Genomic DNA, 19,381 nt, shown 5'->3' on the forward strand with positions numbered 1-19,381 from the left:
TAAACATTTCACCAAAGTCGGGATCAGTTTCATAGTAATCTTTCAAGGTCTCGAATCCAAGCAGGCGAACATCAAGCACGTTCAGTAAAGAGTAGCGTCGGGAAAGAGCGTCGGCCACCACATTGCTTTTACCATCCTTATATTTCGAAGAGAAATGAAAGGATTGAAGAAATTCAACCCATTTGGCATGTCTTAAGCTCAAAACCTGCGGCCCATTGATGTATTTTAAGGATTCATGGTCTGAATGTAGAATGAAGTGATTTGGGCGAAGATAGTGGCTCCAATGGTTGAGTGCTCTCACAATGGCGTAGAACTCCTTGTCATATGTGCAATATTTGAGTCGAGCTCCACTTAGCTTTTCGGAAAAATAAGCAATGGGTCGCTTTCCTTGGACCAACACAGCTCCAATTCCAACACCGCTCGCATCACACTCTACCTCGAAGGGTTGAGTAAAATCGGGAAGTGCTAGTACCGGTGCTTCACAGAGCCGTTGGATAATCGTCTCGAAAGCCCTTTGAGCAGCCTCGGTCCATACAAATGTTCCTTTTTTTAAACACTCGGTGATGGGACTTGTGATGGTGCTGAAATCTTTTATGAATCTTCGGTAGAATGAAGCAAGTCCTTGGAAAGACCGAACCTCGGTGACAGACTTAGGCGTAGGCCATGCCTTAATGGCCTCGATCTTTGATTGGTCCACTAAAACTCCATCTTTGGAAACCACATAGCCGAGAAATATGACACTCTCGACCAGGAATGAACATTTCTCCTTCTTTCCATATAGCTTTTGTCCTCGGAGAGTTTCGAACACTTCGCGAAGGTGTTTGAAGTGATCTTCTTTGCTTTGACTGTAAACCAAGATATCATCCAAATAAACAACCACAAATTTTCCCAAGAATGGTTTAAGTACCTCGTTCATGAGCCGCATGAAAGTACTCGGAGCGTTGGTTAACCCGAACGGCATGACAGTCCACTCGTACAACCCATGTTTGGTCTTGAACGCGGTTTTCCATTCGTCACCTTCCCGCATTCGTATCTGATGATAGCCACTCCTCAGGTCGATCTTAGAAAAGATCTCGGAGCCCTGCAACTCATCCAGCATGTCATCAAGTCTTGGAATTGGGAAACGGTACTTGATAGTTATGTTGTTCACGGCTCGACTATCGATGCACATCCGCCAACTCCGATCCTTTTTCGGGACAAGAAGAGTAGGAACGGCACATGGGCTCATGCTTTCACGAACGTATCCTCGTTCCATTAGCTCCTCGATTTGGCGTTGCAACTCCTTGGTCTCTGTTGGGTTGCATCGATAGGCTGCCTTGTTAGGCAACGCAGCTCCAGGAATGAGATCGATTTGATGTTCGATCCCGCGGATAGGCGGCAATCCTGGTGGTAAGTCTTCAGGGAAAACGTCCTCGAATTCCCTTAAGAGCGCCGCTAGCTGGGCATCCTTGATTTCAACTTTTGGTGCCTCGTTGACCACCATAAGATAGACACAACCACCTTCCTTTAAGACTTCACCAACTTCTTGCTCACTTGCAAACATGGTCATGCTTGCGGTCTTCCCTCGTGGGGTGCCCAAAGAACGGACAAAGACCTTTGGGTGCCATCGGTCTTAGGACAAGCTTCTTACCCTTGTCGACCAATTCATATTCGTTGCTTCGGCCGCGGTGTATGACATTGCGATAGAATTGCCATGGACGCCCCAAGAGTACGTGGCATGCATCCATTGGCACTACGTCACACAAGATATTGTCGTCATAGAAGCCCATTGTTAACGCCACTTTGACTTGTTTGGTGACCTTCACCTTGTTCCCGTCATCAAGCCAATGTAACACATATGGTTTGGGATGAGGTATGGTATCCAATCCTACCTTGTCCACCATCTTTGTAGAAGCAACGTTGGTACAACTCCCTCCATCGATGATTAGGCTACACCACTTGTCCTTCACTTGACATTTGGTGTGAAAAATCTGGTTCCTTTGTTCTGCCTCAATTGGTGTGGATTGAGTCTGCAAAGCACGAAGGACTAAAGCACAATCATAGTTAGGAGCATCATAAGTTTCGATATCTCTATCGTTCCCCTCCTCTTCTCTTTCTTCGAAGTTGAACACATCACCCAATCGTTCTTCTTCATCATACAACTCGTCTCGAACGGCAATAGCTTCTCTTAGTGCAATGTTTCTCTTATTTGGGCATGCGTTAAAAATGACCAAACCCTTGGCATTTGAAACATCGTACTCTAGATAAACTTGTCTCTTTAGGAACGGGTATCTTGGGAGCGGACTCAGGGGTGGAAATCTTCTTAGGTGTAGTCTCAATTGTACGACTACTCGGACTTCCCCTTGAGTATCCTTCGTTCCTCCGCCTTCGACCACCCTCACCATGAGTTGGAGTGAGCTTGGCCTTTCCTTGGGCTTCCACCTTGAGACATAGATTACACAAGGAATCAAGTCGGCGTAAGATTGTAATTCAACCGAATTGGCTATGTTACGATTTAGTCCACGAAGGAATCGAGCCATCTTCAAGTCTTCACTTTCCTCTATTCCTCCCATCAAAGTAAGATTTTCAAACTCATTTATGTAATCTGAAACACTACTCCTCTCTTGAGTCAACTCGGCAATCTTGCGATACGTTGTGAGTCTATACGTGGCTGGGACGTATCTCTTGCGTAGCTTTCTTTTGAGAGATTCCCAAGAGGATATCTTTTCCTTTCCTGCCCGGGCACGTTTTACCTTAAAGCCTTCATACCAAAGGGAGGCTCCACGACTTAGTCGTAGAATGGCGTACTTGCAACACTTTTCGTCATCCAGGTCTTTGAACTCGAACATCCGTTCAATCTTCCTCTCCCATTCGAGGTAATCCTCGGGATCTGTGCCTCCCACAAACTCGGGTAGTTCACTTACTTTGAATTCTTCTCGACTTTGTTCTCCTCGACGTGGTGTTCCGTTCACGCCAATTTCCGAAAGGTTTTGTAGTGCTTCTATAAGATTTTGAAGGAGATTAGGATTGTTGGGATCCATTTTTTTTTTTTTGATGAATAGTACCGTGAACAGTACGTGAACAGTAAATTTTTTTTTTTTTGTCCTTTTTTTTTGTGAAGAAATCAAGACCCTTGGATCGTCTTGATTAGTGGAAATCAAGAGCCGAAGCTCTGATACCACAATTGATGTGAATCGCAAGCGGAAGTCTTGACTTGTACTAGCAAATAGACGAAGGATCCGAATGCACTAGGTGCAACCCGATCAATCCGTATATTCGTAGTGAGTTTTGAATGAAAAAGAAAGGATATTTGTCGTAGCTAGACCTATAGCTACGCCAATGGGTGAATTGTTTGATACTCGTCAAACAATCCGACTCAAACTTAGGATCACGTCCCTCGTTCAAGCAAGGTGCGAAATCGCGTTTCGACCTCTTAAGCCAAACCACTCGTGTAACAACACAAGAAGATAAGACAAGTTTTAGAGAATACTCTCAAGTTTTTTTCTTCAAATTGGATGATGAACAAATGAGGGCTACAAGCCTTTATATAGGCCGAAATTCTTTGGTGCCCAAGGCTAGCTTTTAATGCTTTGTGGTGAGTTCTAGGCTATGTAGAAGAACTAGGTAAGACTAAGCCAAAAAACTAGGTAAGACTTTTGCAAAAACTAGGCTATGACAAAAACTAGGTGAGCTTTATTCAATGCCCTTGGACTAGCCCATTTTCGAGGTTGGACCTTGCTCCACACGGTTCTCCTTGCTCCCATTGGCGGGTGATCATGCATTTTTCTCGACTATTATTCGAACCGATCCATGCTTGGTGAACCGGGTTGCCTTGGTCGCTTGTTTCGAGAATTATTTCATCGAGGTGATTCGTATTCACATCAGTAATGGTAGCAACATTAAATTTTAGTCTGTTAATTAGGTTTTTTCACACCCACTTACCAGCAATATGGGTGATGATAGCACCCGTGATCTTAATCTTTTGGTTAAAGATTTCATAACCTCTGATAAACAATGAGATGTCTGTAAATTATCTAATTTAGTAAATAATGATATTTTCAATCAGTTTAATGACATTCCACTGTCACATAATGATATCCCAGATACACTCGTTTGGGTGTTGTTCGTGGATGGAAATTTCCTTACCAAAACAGTTACATGGTTAGCGCAAGGTTTGTTCGATCAAAGTCTTAACAAATGTGAATTTCGATGAATTAGAATTAAATATTCTGCCAAAATTAAAAAAATTTCTTAGGAAACTTGTGTTAATGGCCTCCCAACGAAAAAAGGCTCCTTAAAAGTCATATTAATGTCCCACCTAACTGTGTTTTGTGTAACCATCCTATTGAAAACAAAGATCATTTCTTTTACAAATGTCCCTTGATTGGTTCTGTTATCCAAGGCATGAATATTATTAGCTTTAACAATTTTTTTTTTCATATTAGGATAATATTACAAGTCAAAGTTTTCTAATGAAACTCAATTATCTCAAAAATTTTATTCCAAAAGATGATTTCATTAAGATTATTTTTATCTGGTGGTATGCTTGATTTTATAGAAATGACACTATATTTAATAGTGTTCATTTCAATGTCAGTATACTTATCTCTTATGTGGTAATAGCATCAATATTTGGAATGAGACAAAATATAAAGATCTCAATAACCCCGAAAAAATGACTCAGTCAAGAACACTAATAGTAAGAAGAAATCTGGTGGCAGAAACCTACAAACGGTTTTCAAAAGCTAAATTTTGACGGATCAAAAACAGATGGGAATAAAGCTGCTTTAGGATATTTTATAAGAGATGATAATAGTAAAGTCGCTTTGTTGGGAGCAAAAATATGCGGATCTAATAGTATTCTTATTGCGGAAGCTCTCACTTTAAAAGAAGCAACTTTAGCAGCTAAATACTTAGGTATTTCAAAGTTAATTGTGGAATGTGATAATTTATATGTTATTAACTCAATTTGTAGTAGTTGACAGATTAGTTGAGAAATTTCTATTATTATGAAGGATGTGAAACTAAATTTTCATTTCGTCGATGAAGTGATAATTAAACATTGTTTTCGTGAAACGAACAAGGTTGCTAACTTTATAAATTTTCATTTCGTCGATGAAGTGATAATTAAAAAAGCTATATTTCTCTTCTTCTCTAATAATATGGAACTTGGGTTGGCCATCCCAACGGTCTTGTTCATTAGTTTTTGAAAAACATAGTCTACAATAAACTATATGTAACTTTTTTGAACAGTAAAATTGACTTAAATTAAATTGAAATTAAGTTTAACATTACACTATCTAAGAATAAAAATGGGTGTTTACCTTATTGAAAAACATAAGTGTTGCTAGGGGTATATTTTGAATGTAGGAATATATAGGTTTGGATATACAAAATACAAGTTAAGTTTTTAAGGTAGGTACTATTTGACTTTTGATTAATTTTCTTCAAAGATTTAATTTGATTCAGAAAGTCTACGAAGTGTCGGCATAATATGTGCAATATGAAAAGTAAAAAACTGTCGGTGACATAAGATAAATATAGTGGGGAATTTTATAGCAAACTTAAGGCATGGTGTCTTGCTCTTCCCAATGCGTAATTTACTAATTTACATGCATGGACGACACTCTTGAGTCCTTACCGTGTGTAGATTTGGATCCGTCCTATTGCTTTCCCTCTTTATTACTTTTTACGAGTAGTTTTTAACTATCAAAATATTATCTCGAAACGATTTAACGATTACGATATTTAGTAATGAATGATGTTATATAGGTGAAATAACATATTAAAATGAACCTGATAATGAATCATTCATTATATAACTCGTTTTTTGGTCTAAATCATCCGGTAATCCGAACCACATTGAGCCGACTAATCCGGATTTCGGGCGTGTCCAAGGATTACGATATTTAAACCCCTCCCAATCGCAGTTGTGGGGGATCGATCCGCAGACCTCTCTACCCAGCGCAGCCCCATGCTACCACTGCGCCAACCAACGATTGTTACCCCGCGAAAGTGGTAATTGAACCCCATAACTTTTAGCAATTGTGAGATTAGGCCCCATAAGTTTTATTTGTAACAATTAAGCCCCTTAAGTTTTGTCAAAAGTGAAATTCAACCCCTTTTTAAAAATTTCACAAGAATTAAAATAAAAATTCATTTTATATTAATATTATACAATTTATTAAATACTAAAAATTATAATTGAAACTTTATGTATTTCTACATAATTTATTATTCATTTGTTGAACACATTTACATAAACTTTAGTAAATTGTTTGTAATTTATATAGTGTTATTCATGCATATATAATAAATTGTCAAAATACTATAGAACTCAAAAAAATAATTCTCAAATTTTAATATAAATGTAAAATTTCTAAATTTATAAAAATAAAATAAAATTATATTTGATAAATTAGATTATAAAATGGTTTTATGATAAGAATTTGGTGAAAAATTATCAATTGAGGCTGAATTTCACTTTGGTGAAACTTAAGGGGCTTGATTGCTACAAATGAAACTTATGGGGCTTAATCTCACAATTAAACAAAGTTATGGGGTTCAATTACCCCATTCGCGGTTGTTACCCTATATAACTCGTTGAAAGTGTCATTAAACAAATCAAGTATGCAGGTGTTGACAGATTTTACGGACCCATAACTTCATTGACTAATTTGAGATAGTACTCCGTATAAGACTCAGCTTGACTTTGAATATTCGTTTAGGGCGAGATCCCTCTCAATCTTCAATTTAGATTCATTTTTTTTTTTTTTACGATTAACTTTCATCTATACAAATAATAAAACAGAAATCATCTAATATATTTTTTTTTCCATCCAACTACACATATCAAATTTAGAGGAGTATAAAATAAATTAAATGGGTTATATCTTTTCACCCAACATACGGAGTATCTCATAACCCTATTTTTTCCACATACCCATATTCCTCGCCTTCTCTTTGGTCTTTGTCATTCCAACTCCGTCATTTTTTTATTATAAAACAAATCGAGTCATTCTATATTTCTTATAATCTTATCTTAACTATATATTTATCAATTATTCCAACTTTTCCCCATACAATTTCAACATTTATGCCTTAGTATTTTTTTTTTACTTGGCAGAATTATTTGGGTATAAAGTACAAACGTATATTGCTCTTTGTCAACAGTAGATTGAACATACAAGTGTGCATTTCAAGTATGATGACCAGTAAGTGGATTAGACATCTAATGTAGTACATCAGATGGTATAGTTTTTGAGCATTAAGATAAAGTTTTTGAGTTTTAATCTAAAATTTTTGAGTTTTATTATAAAGTTTTTGAGTTTATTTACTTAAACTTTAATCTCAAAAAGTTACATAATAACTCAAAAAAATTACATATAAACACAAAAAAAATTAATTTTTGACATTATAAAACTAAAATGTAATTTATAAACTCTATAGTACTCCAAAAAAATACACAAAAACTCAAAAAGTCATTAAGTATGATGTAGTACATCTGATGTACAATCATTTTTCTCCTTGCAAAGCTAACGATTATAATTTGAGATTGGATAAAGATTTTTTAAGACGGTATTGCATAAGTATATTGTAAAACAAATTTGTTAATAATTACTTGCAAATCTGTTTCACATAATATTTATGTAGAAATAAAATCACTCAATGACCACTGTAGAAGTTCATTTTTTTTCTAATATTGTAAAGTGGCATAATAATCAATTTAATCTTATTTTAATTTTTTTTTTTCTGTAGTAAAATTATTTCTTTATTCTTTTGAGAAAATAAAAATATTGTCTAAATACATATAAAATCTTTTTTTAATGGAATCAAATCATGCTTATGGGACATAAAAAAATTATGCAACAATCATTTTTTATAGCACCGTCATTTTTTGTTTATGTACCATCAAATTTATGCTCATGTACCATTCAGTTTCATAATTTCATTGTCACTAATTTGCACAGAGAGAATAAAACTTTAAAACAAGGGAACAACTTCATATTTTTCAAAATCAACCTATTTTGTAATTTCAATTAAAAAATATTACCACAAGATATACATCAAATACATTAAAGTCAATTGCTTAAGAATTATTTGAGGCATTGAGGAAATGAACTGTTCAATTATTTGACAATAATTTGTTTTTAAAAATTTAGTTTATGAAAATTTGTGTTTTATAAAATAGTTATCTCCTCTGAAGTTAACCTGTTAATCAGGTAAAAGCGAAAAAAAAATTAACGAGTAATCCACCAAGTTTATGCTCATCTACCCGTTTAATTAGTGGAAATAAAATACATATAACTTTTAAAATTTGTAGTGAGTAATCATGAGTAGCTCAAGAGCTCAAGGACATGATCAAAGCTAGGGATTGTTTTCTGGCTCAAAAGGCTAAGATTAGATGGATTAATGAGGGGGATGCAAACACTGCCTTCTTCCATGGGGCAATCAAAAGCAGACGGTTGAAAAATAAAGTACTCATGGTTGAGGACATGGATGGACATGCTTGGCAACAACAACAGATATTCAGAGAGCTTTTTTGCAGTACTATAACTCTTTGTTAGGAACTAGCAGTCCTACTAAGAGAGTGAGAAAAACTATCATCCAGTGTGGTTAGGTGTGCAATAATGAACATATTAATTCCCTTATGAAACCTTCTCTGATGATGAAGTTAAAAAAGACATTTTTAGTATTCCTGATACAAAATCCCCTGGACCTGATGGATTTACAAGCAAATTTTATAAAGATGCTTGGAGTGTTATTGGAGAAGATGTTATAGCAGCTGTCAAAGAATTTTTTAAGTCCAGGAAACTTCTCAAACAGATCAACTCTACTACTCTCACTTTGATTCCTAAGTGTGAGAGACCTCACTCAATCTTACAATTTAGGCCTATTGCCTGTTGTAATGTGATTTACAAGGCAATATCAAAGATCCTATGCACTAGACTGGGGTCCATTTTGCCTCACATAGTGGACCAGAACAAGGGGGCCTTCATCAAAGGGAGGAGTATTCTTGAAAATGTTCTTATATGCCAGGATTTAATAAGACTATACAATAGGCCTGCTGCCTCTGCTAGATGTATGTTCAAAATTGATCTCCAAAAAGCTTATGACACAGTTGAATGGGAGTTTGTGGATCAGCTTCTGGTTGCCTTAAACTTCCCAAGCCAGTTCAAAGATATGATTATGCAGTGCATTACTACTGCTACCTTCACGTTGTCTATAAATGGAGAGAATTTTTGATTCTTCCATGGGAAAAGAGGACTCGGGCAAGGAGGTCCTTTATCTCCTCTTATTTTTACATTATGCATGGATTACTTAACTAGGACTATGAAGGTGGCTGCTGGCAAACAAGGTTTCAAATACCAACCCCTATGCAAGGAGCTCAAACTCACTAATCTAATGTTTGCAGATGATGTTCTTATGTTTTGCAAAGGAGATGCTCCGTCTATGTTGCTTATGCTACAAGCCTTTTCAACTTTCTCAAATACCACTGGCTTGAAGGTAAGTGCCTCTAAGTCTAATACATATTTCAATGGAGTGCAAGAAAGCATAAAATCTGAGATCCTGAGGATCTCTGGATTCAAGGAAGGGTCACTCCCTTTTAAATATCTTGGCATGCCTATCCAAACTACTAGACTGAGGAAGAAGGATTGTGAGGTCCTCATTACCAAGATATGCAGTAGGGTTCATGGCATAGGTGCAAGGAAGTTGTCAAATGCTGGGAGATTAGTATTAATGCAGTCTGTTTTAGCAACTCTTCACTCATACTGGGCCTCTATCTTCATTTTACCTAAAGGGGTGATTAAACGTATTGAGGGTATTTGTAGGAATTTTCTATGGGAGGGCAATATTGAATATAGTAAGGCTTATCTTGTGTCATGGAAAAATGTGTGCAAACCAAAAGATCAAGGAAGACTGGGTCTTAAAAGCCAAACATTGTGGAATAAAGCAGTGGTGGGAAAACTTGTCAATTGGATTATAGAAGGCAAAGATAGCCTCTGGGCCAAATGGATTCATTAAGTTTACTTGAAGGGGAAAGAGTGGCTGCAATACACTCCTACTTATGAATCTAGTTGGGCATGGAGGAAAATTTGTGCTACCAAAGAGGACTTGGCATCTGCCTTCACAAATGGAAGATGGTGTTTTCAGACAAGTGGGTATTCGACTGCAGGATGCTATTCATGGCTTTGTGAACAACATCCCAGAGTCAGATGGGCTAGAATTGTCTGGAACAACTTGACTATTCCTAAGCATTCCATCTTTGCTTGGTTAACCATACAAAAATCCCTAAATACTAAATCTAAACTGCACAAAATAGGGATTTGTGATGAGGCGAGTTGTTGCCTATGTGGGAAGGAAGAAGAGACTCATGAACACCTGTTTGCTACATGTGAATACAATACACATATTATAGCCAATTTAAGAACGCAATTAGACTTAAGAATACCTGATTCGAAGTTGCTAGAATGGTGTGGTGGAAGAAGAGGCACTAAATTGCAGAGAGGGATCCAATCAATGGTGATTATGGCAGCTATATATCACATCTGGTACCAAAGGAATAGAGCCCGTGTGGACGGCATTCTTGACAGACCGGAGAAAGTGGTTCACCGGATTATCCAGGACACCAATAGTCGGATTGCGGAGAGAGTTAAGCTACTTTTGGCCAATAGAGATCGGAGATGGGTCATCATGAGACGAGTGATACATATAGTGGGGATGGAGATTGAAGAAGACTAGAAGTCAAAGAAGATGATAAGGTCGTTTGGCTTTGTTGTCGGGTTTGTCTGACTGTTTTCCTGTTTTGTTTTGTTGTCTGGATTGAAATGATTGGATGGAGACCCCGGTTTTCTTGTGTTTATCTCATAAACAATAAGAAACTGGTTTGTAAAGTTGCGGGTTTTTAAATCCCGGTTTTTTATATATATATATATATATATAGAGAGAGAGAGAGAGAGAGAGAGAGAGAGAGAGAGAGAGATTGGATTTGGTGATTTTGGTTCTTATGGTGAGTTGTGAGTTGGGTGAATCTCAGCCATTAGATTATGTTAGAGATGAGTGGCCAAGATCAAATCTTACATGTCATATAAAACCATTGTCATTTACTTATTTTCTCTTTTTTCTAATGTTACTTTTTTTTTTTACTTTAATTTTTTTTTCTCTTTTTTTTACCTCGTGTTATTATGCTTTTTTTTTACCACTTTGATTTTTGTTTTCTCTTATGTTTTTCTTTAATTTACTCATTATATTACCTTTTTTTCTTTTTTTTTTGTACCGGATTTTTTTTACTTGAAATTTTTTTTACTCTTATTTTTTTTACCTCGTGTTATTATGCTATTATTGTGTTTTTTTTTACCTGTATTTTTTTACGACTTTGATTTTTTCTCTCTTTTTTTTTTACCACATGTTATTGTCTTTGTTATTGTTATTATTTTGTTATTGTGATGTTATTCTCATTACTTTGATTTTTTTAAGATTTTGATTTTTTTTTTCGCTTTTTTACCATATGTTATTGTGTTGTTATTGTTATTCCATTTGTTATTGTGATGTTATTCATTTATTCTTTGTGAATTTTTTACGACTTTGATTTTTTTTTTCTTTTTTTTACCTCGTGTTATTGTGCTGTTATTCTGCTGTTATTGTGATGTTATTCCGGTGTAACTTTGATTTTTTTACTACTTTGATTTTTTTACTCTCTTTTTTACCGCATGTTAATGTGCTGTTATTGTGATGTTATTCCGTTGTCACTTTGATTTTTTTACTACTTTGATTTTGTTTTACTACTTTGATTTTTTTACTCTTTTTTACCGCATGTTATTGTGCTGTTATTCTGGTGTTATTGTGATGTTATTCCGGTGCCACTTTGATTTTTTTTACGACTTTGATTTTTTTTTCCTTTTTTTTACCACGTGTTATTGTGCTGTTATTCTATTGTTATTGTGATGTTATTGTGCTGTTATTCTATTATTATTTTGATGTTATTGTGCTGTTATTCTACTATTATTCTGATTTTTTTTCGTTTTTTTTACGGACTTTGATTTTTTTACGAAATCTAGGTAAGAACCTACAACATCATCATCTTTGACCACAAAATGCATTTTCGCAGATTATGTGCTCTTTGGTACAAAAAAATGTTGCATCCAAACGGGGTTCTCGTCATTTATCATCAACATTTCGACTTCGACCCACCCTATATCACCACTAAACTCGTCAACAAAACACCGCCATAGCTCCTTCGTCATCGCCATCACTATCATCATCAGCTCCCCTGCATCTCGTCACTAACATCCACCATCATTAATCCCGTACTTCCTTCAACCACCTGCACCATCAACAACCACGCATCAACACCTCCATTCACGAGCTACCATGGCTGCCACGACTACATTTCGTATTTCACCATCCATCAACATCACCATTTTTCGTCCTTCATATCACCACCAATACACTCCTCTGTCTCCTCCATTTTGCCCCCAACGCCATCACCACCATTAATACCATTTAACCCGACATCCCTCAATTTGACCGCAGCAGCCACCGACTCCATCACCATCTCCATGTTCACCTCTGACCTGCATCATAATCAAGCTCCTGCTCAATCTCACACAACACCAGGGCAACCACCTCAGACCTGCCTGCACTTTATTCGTCCCCCGCATCAGCAGCCCAACATCAACGCGTATACCACCATAGCAGCCAACAACAACAGCCAATAGCCCGACAGTCAACAACAAAACGGACTCCACCTTCACGAATTCGAACTCGGAATCGAAATCCGAGTTTATTCGTGCAACCACCGCTGCCACCATACTCCACCACCTTCACCCAACCTTTCTATCAGCCGTCACCGTTCTGCAATTCGACCCCCACAGACCCGCACCTCCATTAACATCATCTTTCAGCATGGCCCAATTCCGTTCCCGCACCTACAAACCGAACTCGATTTCGGCGAACTCAAGACTCCCGCATATCAGCCAACATCTAGAACCGAGCACCACATCAAACGACTTTAGTACATAAACAATTAGTCATTAAAATAGTAATAATAACAAAACTAGTTCAGAAATTAATTAATTTCCGATGAACTTACCAAAACTAGTAATAATTGATTGCCGAGCTCAGACCACCGCAGCCGTTCACCACAAGTCCAGAGCGACGCCGAGCTTCTGCCACGGTCACTACTCTCCTCCTTTCTTCAAGTTCGAGCACAGATCCGACCACCACCAAATTTGCATCGACTCAGGTCGACATCCGCTCAATTTCAGTCACCAAATCGGTGAAATTAAGATGATATAAATGTTCGAATTTGAGCATCGAATTTGTGAAAGTGAGATGATATCAATGTTGCAGTGTTTTTTTGCGAGAATTTCTTGATTTTAATTGAATTTTTGGGTTTAGAGGGAGGTTAAAGGGATGATAATAAAGTGTGTTTGGGTTTGATATTCAGATGGCGTATGTTTTCATTGTGTTAGCTGTTATTATATGGTTCAATCTCAGCCATTTATTTTCTTATATTTAATGGTTGAGATTTTTCAAACTCACAACTCACCGTAAGAACCAAACTCACGAGAACCCGCCTCTATATATATATATATATATATATATATATATATATATATATATATATATATCTTACATTTAACCAAAAAAAAAATCATGAGTAGCTATAGCTTGTATATGACTATTTGACTTAGATCTAAATTGTACCGTTTATTTTACTATTTTCACGATTTTTAATATTGTAAAAATGAACATTTCAAGACTTATATATACGATAGGTAGAATTGGCTCATATTTAAAATCACCAATATGCTATAACACAAAAGTTAATTTTTTGGTACAAAATTCTGATTTAATAATATTGATTGTTTATTATAGTTATACTTTCAAACTAATATAATATAATGGTATTAATATAAATTTCTACAAAGTAATTATATATATTATTTATATATGCTCGTGTAACTTTGCACGGGTCCTAAGCAAGTAAATAAAATAAAAAGGAGACTACATAGGGTTCGATTACATACACACCAACTACAATCCAAACAGTGGGGAGCTAGAGGCCCCTAAACTATTATATATCCAATCTACTAAACTGAAATTACAAACACGCGAGACACAAACGGAAAGACGGCTCTTCTTGAACGGTGGATGCAAACATTCGTCGAACTGGATTAGATGAGATTCCTTCCTTTTAGTCCTCATCAATGATCCAACAGTTTATTTGTACCTTTGTACCTGCAAACAAATGCTAAATGGTTGATAGAAACATACGCTCTCTCAGTAGACCGAGCCATACGTCTACGACCAAGGGAATGGACTAGTTTACGGCTACATTTCTTGCTCAAACGTTGCTCTATAACGGTTGAAAATTTAAATTAAACCATAGAAACTTTGCTACCATAAGAAGAATTAGAAGATACACGCTTATTCTTATCAATCTGGAAAATAACCTTCCTCTTCTTGAAACAACTCAACACTCTCAATTCGCCCAAAATCAGCCGTTTGTTGGGGCTTCTCGGGAAACGGACCAGAAGTGGTGGAAGTTGTGGGAACTACTGCTTCCCTTGAAATATCTTCATGGAGAGTTCCCATCTTAATGGAAGTTTTAGAAATGAGGGGACGAACCCTCAAAAAAGACCCAGATTTAGGGTGGAAAAACTGGAGATTTTTTCCGAATATTAAATTTTCATAGTCTTGAGAAGAGTGATGTAATCTCTTTTGAACACGCTTTTTGTTGAAGATGAATGTGGTAGGTCCCGAGGTCAAGGCGGAGAAGGGGCTATTATCTCCTTCGATAGACAAAGACGGGCCTTCATTACCGCTGCTCATAATCACGTCAAAGTTAGTGCCAACTCCATCTTGATTCCCACCTAGATCAATGAGCAATGATGGTGGTACTGTATTGCATGATGCTTCCCCCGGTTCACCAAGGAGAACACACTTGTTCACGGTATCATTGCTACGTGAAGATTTATTACTTTTTCTTCCAAAATCCATGGAATCCATAGGCACATCAGCATAACTACTGCCATAGTCCATAGAAACATCTTGTGCCGTAAAGTTGCCAAGTCCACAACTGAAGTAGAAGAGAGCAAAGGCTTCTTTCCTTTCCTATCCAGGTAAGGGGGTCAAATGAATAAGCTTCCCTTTTTCCATTGGTATTCATAGCTAAACGATCAACAACAAGATGGAGTTCTCAAGAAACATCCTTGTTATTTGGGTCAAATCTCAACGCACACTCAAATCATCAAGCGCCTTCGGAAGGCATTGTTGGAATATGTGTCCTCCGACAATAATGCGATCACGACTGTTGATCATGATGATCACATGTTTAAGTCTCATTAAAATGAATACAATTGGGAAGTAATATTGTTATCACAATGGTCAACATATATCGGTAATGATTGGTGACTAGAGTTTGACATTATTGTCGTGTGACGGTGGTGATCAGTTGACCCCCTAGGTCATACCTAAAGGGCAATACTCTTAATTGATTATTTAATTAATCGTATAATGTTACGAGTTAATTAAATTACTAGAAAATTGACGGACGATTTTGGAAGTAAAATTTACGTATCATATTGAAATGTGATTTAATAAGATACGGTCTGAGTAATTGAATTGTATCATTACTCGGATGAAATAATTGTTTAATGTAACAATTAAATTGAATGAATTGTTATAAATACAATCAGTTGTGATTTATAAATTGGTAAAATATTTTGGCACAAGTAATTATGATATTACTAAGTCGATTTTGTATGTGACGTATTTCTATTAATACGTTGATTTTTAATATGTTAAAAATACATAACAAATATATGTGACATGTGACATGTAACATATTGACAATTGACAAAATTAATATGGAATCCATATTAGCTAAAGGTGCCGAAAATAGGAGGGGCTTTTAAGCTAATTAATTGTTTAATTAGTAGCTAAACACAATGATTGTTTTGCTTTAGTAGCCATGCAAGCCTATGGTGCATTGTGAAGACAAACCATTTCATGCATTGGCTCACCCAAAAGCCACCCCTACCACCCGGTTTTTGATGTGAAAAACCATCATTGGTTTTTCATTTTTATTTTACCTATTACTCTAAAATGTGTTAGAAATTAATTCATTCCACTCATCATCCAAAATATAGTTTTAGAGAGAATTAAAATCCTCCCTTTTATCTCTCTAAAAACCGAAATAGTATAAGAGTTTATAAATATTTTGGTTCCATTTTTCTACCTTGATTAATATTATAACTAGTATTTGTAATATTGATTTAATTAAGAGAAGCCTTGGGTATTAAGCATAGGGAGAGATCTTACACTTAGATCTTTGTTCTTCCATTGGAATAGCTCAAGAACAAGAAGAGATAGGTGATCTCTCTTGTGCCCTAATAGCCGAAATCCATTTTGTAAGGACATGATTTCTCCTCTATTTTATTATATTGTTTGCATGCATAAGATCCGTTTTAATTTATGACAAATAAATTTAGACATATATGAGTATGTTAAAGTGTATATGAATCTACTTTTCCTTCAATTGGTATCAGAGCCACGGTTGTTTGCATGCAAATTGGTTAAAAGTTTTTCCGAGTTATATGAATAACAAAATAAAACTTGTAAAATTTGTGTTATTATGATATATCACGAAATTGTTACATGCATGTTAATATTTCTGGTCCTAAAATGTTTTAGGATATTTTGGTTAATTTTTCGGATTTTTATTGTTCATAATTTACAATAATGGCATTTAAATGTGATTTTATGAATAAAAATGTCATTTTTGGTCGAAAATTAGCTATACTTCGAATTTTAAGTTGATCTTTGGATATGTTATCACATATATTATTTTGAGATAACCTGTAATGTTTCATAATTTTTGCACTTGTTATGCTCGAAAAATGAATTTTTCATTAATAAATATGGATTTAAGAGAAAAATAGGTTAATATGAGTTAAATTTCGAATCTGGTCATAGAAAATTAATATGTTGTCACATGCAATTTTACAAAATGTGTGTAAAATAATTGGCTATAAAGAAGTCTTTTAGCATGATTTATGAATTTTTGAAGAAAAATTAGCATAAATAGTGACATTATTAGTGTAAAATTAATAAAACATAATCTATGACTTAGGAAAAACGTCTAATGTTGCATTTTATTGTATTTTTCAGATCTAAAATTGAAAAGTTAATGAAAATAATTTTTCCATGTTTTTATGATTATTTTATTAAATATCGATGAACCGCAACATTGTTTTTAGGAAATTTTTGAAATTTTTAACCTAAGATTTTGAACATTATGAGTGTCATGGATTTTTCCAGAATGTTCATGAATTTAAATTTCAAATTTTGATTTTATTTGAAATTTTGTGATTTATTTGAAGTTTAATAGCTTATTTTTGTAATTTTGGTCCATTTATGAACAATTTTGTAAATAAAAGTTAATTATGGTCAAGATTATTAGTGAAGACTATATTTTGAGTCCTAAGAGGTTAGGGTAATTAACTTATGCATAAATATGAGTTTATGTATTTTTGGTGATTATAAAATGTTGAAATCACGCAAACTGAAAAAAACCGAGTAATATATGATATTGGCTAATTAAAAGGCGATTTAGCATAAAATTGAGCATGTTCATACATATTATAATGCTGCATTTTTCTTTATGATTGTCATAATTTTAATTTATGTAATTTTGAATTATGTAATTTTACTTAGTATGGCCTTAGATTTTAATTGGTATTTCCCGAAATGTATGGGAATATCGATTCGGTTGTAATTTTTATTGTGATCTCGTATCACCGTTTTGTAATTTAATAGATTTATTTTATTTTAGTTACAAATGTATAATAGGAAATTATGTAATTTATTATGTAATTTTATTCATTCGGAGTTCCCAAAGACGGATTTCTTCAAGAATGGCGATACATAAAGACGGTGTTACCTCGAGATGTGTGACACAACCGAAGTTCAAGGGACCAATGGAGTTGGTTTCCGAATATGTAATAGATTAATAGTTTTTCTATTTTAGGAAAGGCCATACTAGGATTTATTTATCTTTATGCTTGCATTTTATTTTATGTCACATGCATCGCTAAATCGCCACAACTAAACATGCATTGTCTTATTTTATCGAGTTTATCGACCGTGTCAAATATAATTATCGTAGTTCACCGCTTTAGTTCACTTAAAACGTGATAGATAATAATTTGACATGACCTCTCGCTAAAACTATCAATTGAGACATAGCCTTACCAAATAGTAGAAACCATGAAAACCTATTTCGCGAGGGAGTGCGCTCGGCCCCACCGGGGTACAAACCTTGTTACGTAGGGGAAGTGGGTGATGAATGTTAATCCACCGAATTCATGTTGATGAGGGATGTATCGGCCCCACCGTGCCCAAGTTAATGTGGGTTTGGATCATGGACACATTTATTCGAAATTTGGATTGAACTCAACAAAAGTATTTGATAAGGGATGTATCGGCCCCACCGTGCCCTTGTCGATGTGTTTTGGGCTATAGATAATAGTTAATGTAATATTATCGACCAAGAGTTCTAAAAGTAGAATCGATTAAACGTTAATCCACCGAGTTATATTGATGAAGGATGTATCGGCCCCACCGTGCCTAAGTCGATATGAATTTGGGTCTTGGAATCATTTATCTAGTTGGGTAGAGGTCACTAGAAAAATGCGTAAAACTTGTTTAAATCATACATTTTTACGAGAATAATTAAAACGACAATTGTTTTACTCCTTATATTTTGTTTTGTAGACCACTTCTTTTTCATAACAAATGGCAACACCAACTCCTAATGCTACACCACTCGCTACTTCATCTTGGCTCCGATCCTTTATGGACCGATGTAAACTTGAAAAGAATGGGTCAAATTTCACCGAGTGGGATGCCCAACTCAAATTAGCCGCCGAAGGTGACGACAAGCTTCGTTACCTTACCGAGGCCTCTCCACCCGAACCCTCCACTAGGTCCACCGCGGCCACGAGGGAAGCCTATGAGGCTTACCAAAAGGAGTCCGCCGCAATGAAAAATGTCTTAATATTTGCGATGGAGGCGGACCTCCAAAGGAGAGCCTTCAAAATGGGCAATGCTAATGAGATTTACTCCAAACTTGTGACCATGTTTTCACAAACACCGCGGATCATCCAATATGAGGCGGCCGCGGCATTCTTTGATCTCGACTTCAAAGAGGGCCAAAAGGTTAGCCCTCATGTGCTCAAACTCATGGAGCTTGTCGAGACCTTGAAAATTCAAAAGGTTGAAATCCCCAAAGAACTCATCGTAGATAGGATTCTACACTCCTTGTCTAAAGTTAAGGCATATGTGCAATTCCGGGTGAATTTCAACATGCAAGACAAGGATGTGTCTCTTGAAG

General features: G+C 35.8%; 1 protein-coding gene across 1 annotated transcript; it reads right to left on the reverse strand.

The window, feature by feature from the left end:
- Positions 1 to 1,529: 1,529 nt before the first annotated feature.
- LOC141640273 (uncharacterized) lies at positions 1,530 to 3,020 on the reverse strand. The gene has a single exon (XM_074449124.1). The coding sequence runs from the start codon at positions 3,018 to 3,020 to the stop codon at positions 1,530 to 1,532; it is 1,491 nt and encodes a 496-aa protein (XP_074305225.1).
- Positions 3,021 to 19,381: the final 16,361 nt, after the last annotated feature.

This window comes from Silene latifolia, unplaced genomic scaffold (genome assembly GCF_048544455.1).
Source record: "Silene latifolia isolate original U9 population unplaced genomic scaffold, ASM4854445v1 scaffold_75, whole genome shotgun sequence".
Lineage (NCBI taxonomy): Eukaryota > Viridiplantae > Streptophyta > Magnoliopsida > Caryophyllales > Caryophyllaceae > Silene > Silene latifolia.

Bases quoted from the DNA above. Each gene is read 5' to 3' on its own strand.
- LOC141640273 (XM_074449124.1), bottom strand. From the start codon at position 3,020: ATGGATCCCAACAATCCTAATCTCCTTCAAAATCTTATAGAAGCACTA.